The sequence below is a fragment of the Sinocyclocheilus anshuiensis genome, unplaced genomic scaffold (assembly GCF_001515605.1).
Source record: "Sinocyclocheilus anshuiensis isolate Anshui unplaced genomic scaffold, SAMN03320099.WGS_v1.1 scaffold18, whole genome shotgun sequence".
Taxonomy (NCBI): Eukaryota; Metazoa; Chordata; class Actinopteri; order Cypriniformes; family Cyprinidae; genus Sinocyclocheilus; species Sinocyclocheilus anshuiensis.
The window spans coordinates 453,158-458,528 of NW_015546047.1; the positions used below are offsets into that span (position 1 = coordinate 453,158).

At 35.4% G+C, this 5,371-nt stretch overlaps 1 protein-coding gene across 4 annotated transcripts in view; it reads right to left on the reverse strand.

Annotated features, from left to right (window-relative positions):
* Positions 1 to 5,371, reverse strand: part of LOC107699013 (zinc finger protein 385B-like) — a 152,532-nt gene that overhangs the window by 32,844 nt on the left and 114,317 nt on the right. For all 4 annotated transcript variants that reach the window (XM_016500164.1, XM_016500161.1, XM_016500160.1 and 1 more), the window contains one exon: positions 4,279 to 4,421. In XM_016500164.1, coding sequence (XP_016355650.1) covers positions 4,279 to 4,421 — 143 coding nt within the window. The remainder of the gene's footprint in view (positions 1 to 4,278; positions 4,422 to 5,371) is intronic.

Below are 5,371 nucleotides of genomic sequence, written 5' to 3' on the forward strand. Positions count from 1 at the left end.
GACACTTTAAAATACCATATGACCTGCTCTTTAAAAGTACTGCTATATGAAAGTGCAATAATATTTGGTTTGCAAACACTTTAAACAAATAAGGGGATTTTTTACAGCAGTATTTATTTTACATAGTAGCAGTTAAAATATTTATTGTAAATTTCAACTTAAACATTAATGTAATCAAATTAAATATAAAACCAAAGCTATTTGCAACTGCCAGGGCATTAAAGTTTTTATAGGAAATATTTTATAGTTTGTTATAGAAAAACAAATTATGCTCAGAGTCCAGAGCCTCGATCATAACATTATAACAGGCACCTTCCGAGTAGAGACCTGCGCGATCGCGGGACCCAACACAGCAGAGTGCGGCGCGGGACAACACTAGATGGGCGAGTGCGGGTGCGGGTGGGTACAGACTTGTGTGTGCGGGATGTGGTAGAATAAGTGTGTACTCACACTAGGCAATCTTAACCGTGCCTGAGCGCGTCTGACCCCCAAAGCCCGGTTCATTTGACTAGTGTGATCGCTCCGTGCTGCACTCAGGCGCGGTTCGTTTAGCCGTCCCTGGCTCGGTAGGAAGAGGTGGGCCAGAGCGTGGTTCAGTTATATATAGATCAGTGAGTGTGAGCGCTAACCGCGCCGGAGCGCAGAACTTCTGATACGTGCAGCATGATTGAGTGTACATTTCTGAGCAGCAAAAGTGATAGATGTGTAAAGCAACTGTGAGAGGGCCGTGTGTTACAGCGTCCCAAATGACTCAAAATAATAAACCACAAAGTTAACAAAACGAACTGCGTTAATGCGCGATAAAATAATTGTTGCCGTTAATTAATTGATGCGTTAACACAATATCACGTTAACTTGCCCAGCCCTAGTATATATATATATATATATATATTAGGGCTGGTAAGCGATCGATTAAGATTTTTAATCTAATTAATTACATGATGTGGTGATTAATTAATCGCAAATTAATTTCACATCAAATTTGGCTGAGAAATTTCTACCAAAAGATCATTTAAAGTCATTGTTGTGTAAAGCATCAAATAGACATTACAAAAAGTAGCTTCAGCAAGAAATATTTTGTTTGATAAAATTGATTACATATACTCTTTTGTGAGTAAATGAATTGTCATTTTTGGGTGGGTGAACTATACCTTTAATAATATAATTTATTTTATTAATTTTTAATTTTATACTATGGAAATATGAAATTATTTCTTTAATAAAATGATACTCTAAATAATAAACTAAAACTTCCAGTAGGTGGTGGTAAATGTCTTAATGATTAAGACATCGAGTCATTTATTCATTCATTTGATTCGATCAAATGGCTGATTCATTCAGGAGTGAAGTAAACGGTTCTTTATGAATGGTCCATTGAATCATTAGGCTTGTTCGACTTGAAGCGGATCATTACGATCATTACCATCGGTGTGTGACATCAAAGTACCGCAAGAGCTATAGAGAGCAGATGCCTCCTTATGCTTCTTATGCTTCCAAAAATATTTGGCAGCACAACTGTTGCCAACATTGATCATTCTAATAATAAATCAGCATATTAGAATGATTTCTTAAGGATCATGTGACACTTTATACTGGAGTAATGGCTGGTGGAAATTCAGCTTTGCATCACAGAAATAAATTATATTTTAAAGGATATTAAAATAGAAACCATTATTTTTTAGCAGCCTTGATAAGCATAAGAGACTTCTTTAAAAAACATTACAAGTCTTACTGATCCCAAACTTTTGAGCGGTAGTGTATATAAGATTGAATTGAAACTGAAAAGAAATTGTAATTTAATTCTGTAATTCGGAATGGCACACCATCCTTGTGTCACACTGACCCAAGGCTTGGCCTTTACTAACCGCTTTAAAGAGCACTGTCACGTTGAATCACAGCAGGACGGAGAGTGAGAAGAGTGACAAGAAAGTGAAAGAGACAGAGGGAGAAAGTGAAAAGAAAGAAGGAGAAAGGTTTTGAGCCACACAATAAAACCACGGCAGTTAAACAAGCCCCAAATTCAGACTGACTTTCTTTCTATTTCAGATCCCATCAGCCTCTCTCTCTGTCTCCCTTCATTGCCATCACCACAGCAGTCTGGGTGTGGCGATAAAAGCACAAATCGATTTTGCTCCCTCTCATTTTGGGGGTTGGATCAAGGGCTGGAATCAATGCGTGAGGGGTCGACACGACTGCAGACTTTCCCTCAAACGCACACTGGCGACGTTCAGAATGGAACATACTAGGACTGCATATCTTGAAAAAAAAAAACTGCCATTAACTGGGATATAATAAACTGAACATCTGATATTGCTACTGTTTTAATATCAAGGCTACAAGAATAAAACACAGAAAATAAAAAGTGAAACATCATCTCATGTTGAACAGGGTGAGCAAAAATGACCAACTTGTCGGCGATGCCTTTTTTTAATATCTTGCCTACGGTCTGCTAGGAATGGAAAGTGTTTAATTAAGGATGTTCAAAACAAACACTAACAGCTGATCCAGAAGATAATGAAGTGGAAATAAAAAACAATTCATGTTGAATTCACATTGAAATTTATTAATGTTGCCATAAACTGCATATGCCCAACTAAGAGTTGAATGGATCGTAGTTGATCTGTGATCCGTACAGACCAGGCCCCATGGTTTGACACGCATGTGATCCGCGGATTAATTGCAAAATTTAACCATAATACAGTGAAAGTTTATCATTTGTATTTGTTTACAGACTCAAGCAATTTTAAACCATTCCAACACAAGAAGAGGCGAAAGAGATTTGATTCGGTACTCGTGCACATACGCAGAGATGTGCATTTTAGACTGTGTGTGAACACCAAATTGAATCCACTTTCGCATCTCCTTGTGTTTGAACAGACACATACGCATACAATTCTGATAAAATACTCATCTCGACAATCAATGTGGTAAATGTAAGAAAGAAATTGGATGTGTATCATTGGATCTGTGCATCAGGTCTTAAAGGGACAGCAGCCTATAAATACCTGATGCTGTCATTAATGCTAATCAAACAATAAAACACAGCTTTGACAAAGATTAATATACATGTAATTTATACAGTGAACACTATGCAGTGTTATTTTACACTTAATTATTATTTGCTCTTATTTTTTTTACAGGCTCTTCACTTGTCTTTAATCATATTTTAACTTTCTTAGTTAGTAGTTTTTGCTGTGGTATCGAAGAAGTACTTTAAAAGTACATTAAATGATAAATGGAAAGCAAAATTACATTGAATGTTTTTTTTTTCTTGCTGAACCCAAAAACGATCCAATCCGTGACTTAAAAAACATTGAACCACTAGGTCCAACAATATCCAAAACTAATCAGATTTGGATTTATGCTCTTGCCAACCAATAATTCAGCACAAAAACACCTTGTGGTTGGCAAAGACCATCCTAGTTTATCCTAGCTGCAAGTGAACACTTACACAACAGTTCAAAACTTTGTAACATTTTTTGAAGTTTTTCAAAGATGACCCACAAGGCTGTGTTTATTTGATCAAAAACATAGTAAAAACAGGAATACTGTGAATTATTATTACAAATTAAAATAATTGTTTTCTATAATAATATTTTAAAACATCATTTATTCCTGAGATGCAAAGCTGAATTTTCAGCATCATTACTCAAATCTTCAATGTAACATGATGCTTCAGAAATTGATCAATATGCTGATCTGCAGCACAAGAAACATTCCTTAGGATTCTCTGGTGAACAGAAAGTTCGAAAGACTAGCATTTATCTTTTGTAACATTATAAATGTCTTTAGTGTCATTTTTGATCAATTTAATGAGACTTTGATGAGGGCATGTTGCACAACCTGCCTAATTTGGCAAGGCTCTAGGTTTCTGCAAGCCACAACATTTCTAATTACCCCTTTAAACATTGAAAAGCCGGTTTATTTTGCGGTCCAAACTATGCAGGATTATATGGCTAGTTGCATTTTGTTATTTGCATTCAGCATTGTTTTTTCCCTGCTGTCTGCTAACCTCATGGCTCATTTTTGGGCGAGCCTCCAGTGTAGTATGCCATTCTAAATAGCCGCTAGCACGCAATTATCAGACCCTCTTCCAAACAACCACACAAGCTGCAGTTTGTGAAGGACGATATACACCTAACAAAGAACATTATCCCTCTTCACTCCATGATTTTCAGAGAAGGTTTTAATTCCATCAGTGTCAACACACACAGGAACGAGGCCAACATTAAAGGGGCAGACGGCCAAGAGCAGGGAGATGAAAGCAGGCTTGCTTACCGTATTGAAATTAGGGAACAGGCCGACCGGAGAGGAGCTCTCCACGGGGAAGGTCATGAAAGGCTTCATGTCCAGACCGGACTGCATCATTAGAGAAGGAGTCCGAACCAATGCGGGGAGCGTGTTGCTATGACAGGAACTTCCTGGAGGGGAAGAAGAGGGAGAGAGTTAGGACACAAAAGAGACAAAACTTACAAAGCTTTAGGGACAAAATATCCCTTCTTGCATCCACTCATGCACAGATGAGGAAAGCGAGAAAAGATGTGTTTGAGAACGGGCAGTGATCAGAGGAAACTCAACATCATCGGCCAAAGAAGCAGAATACCTGAGTGCTCTGGGGAGGAAGACTGGCACAAATAGAGACAGAACAGAAAGAAAGGTTGGCAGATGGTTCTAGACTAGACTAGTTCTGCTATGCAATGTTCCAAACTTAGTTAATTTACCTATGAATTTTGTCATCATTTAATCTTCCTCATTTTTGGGTGAACTATCCCTATAAAACATCATTGGCATGCATACTATTTGCAGAGAAACAAATCTCATAATTAACTGCAACAAGCTTAATGCAAAAATCTAAAAGAATGTTGAGTATTAAAAAAGCTTACATTATAATATGCTCACTTCATTCAATACATCATTGTATTGATAAAAAAATTATAAATGTAATATTTTACCCAATATCTGTTTATACATTGGTTTATTAAAAGTATGCTTACACCAAACCAGTGTTGTTACTGTTAAATAAACTATTAAAATGTGTTTTCATGAATTGAAATAAAGCTGAAATAAAATATAAATATATAAAAGTAAGAAAAATTAAATGTAAAAATAAAAATTAGAAACTGTCTTGTCAACTAAAATTACTAAAACTAAAGCCAAATAGAAATATTATATATATATATATATTGAATTGAAAGAAATAAAATATAAATATATAAAAGTAAGAAAAATTAAATGTAAAAATAAAAATTAGAAATTAGAAACTCAACTAAAATTACTAAAACTAAAGCCAAATAGAAATATTATATATATATATATATAATATATATATATATATATTTCTTTCTTTCTTTTTTAATATACAAAAATATAT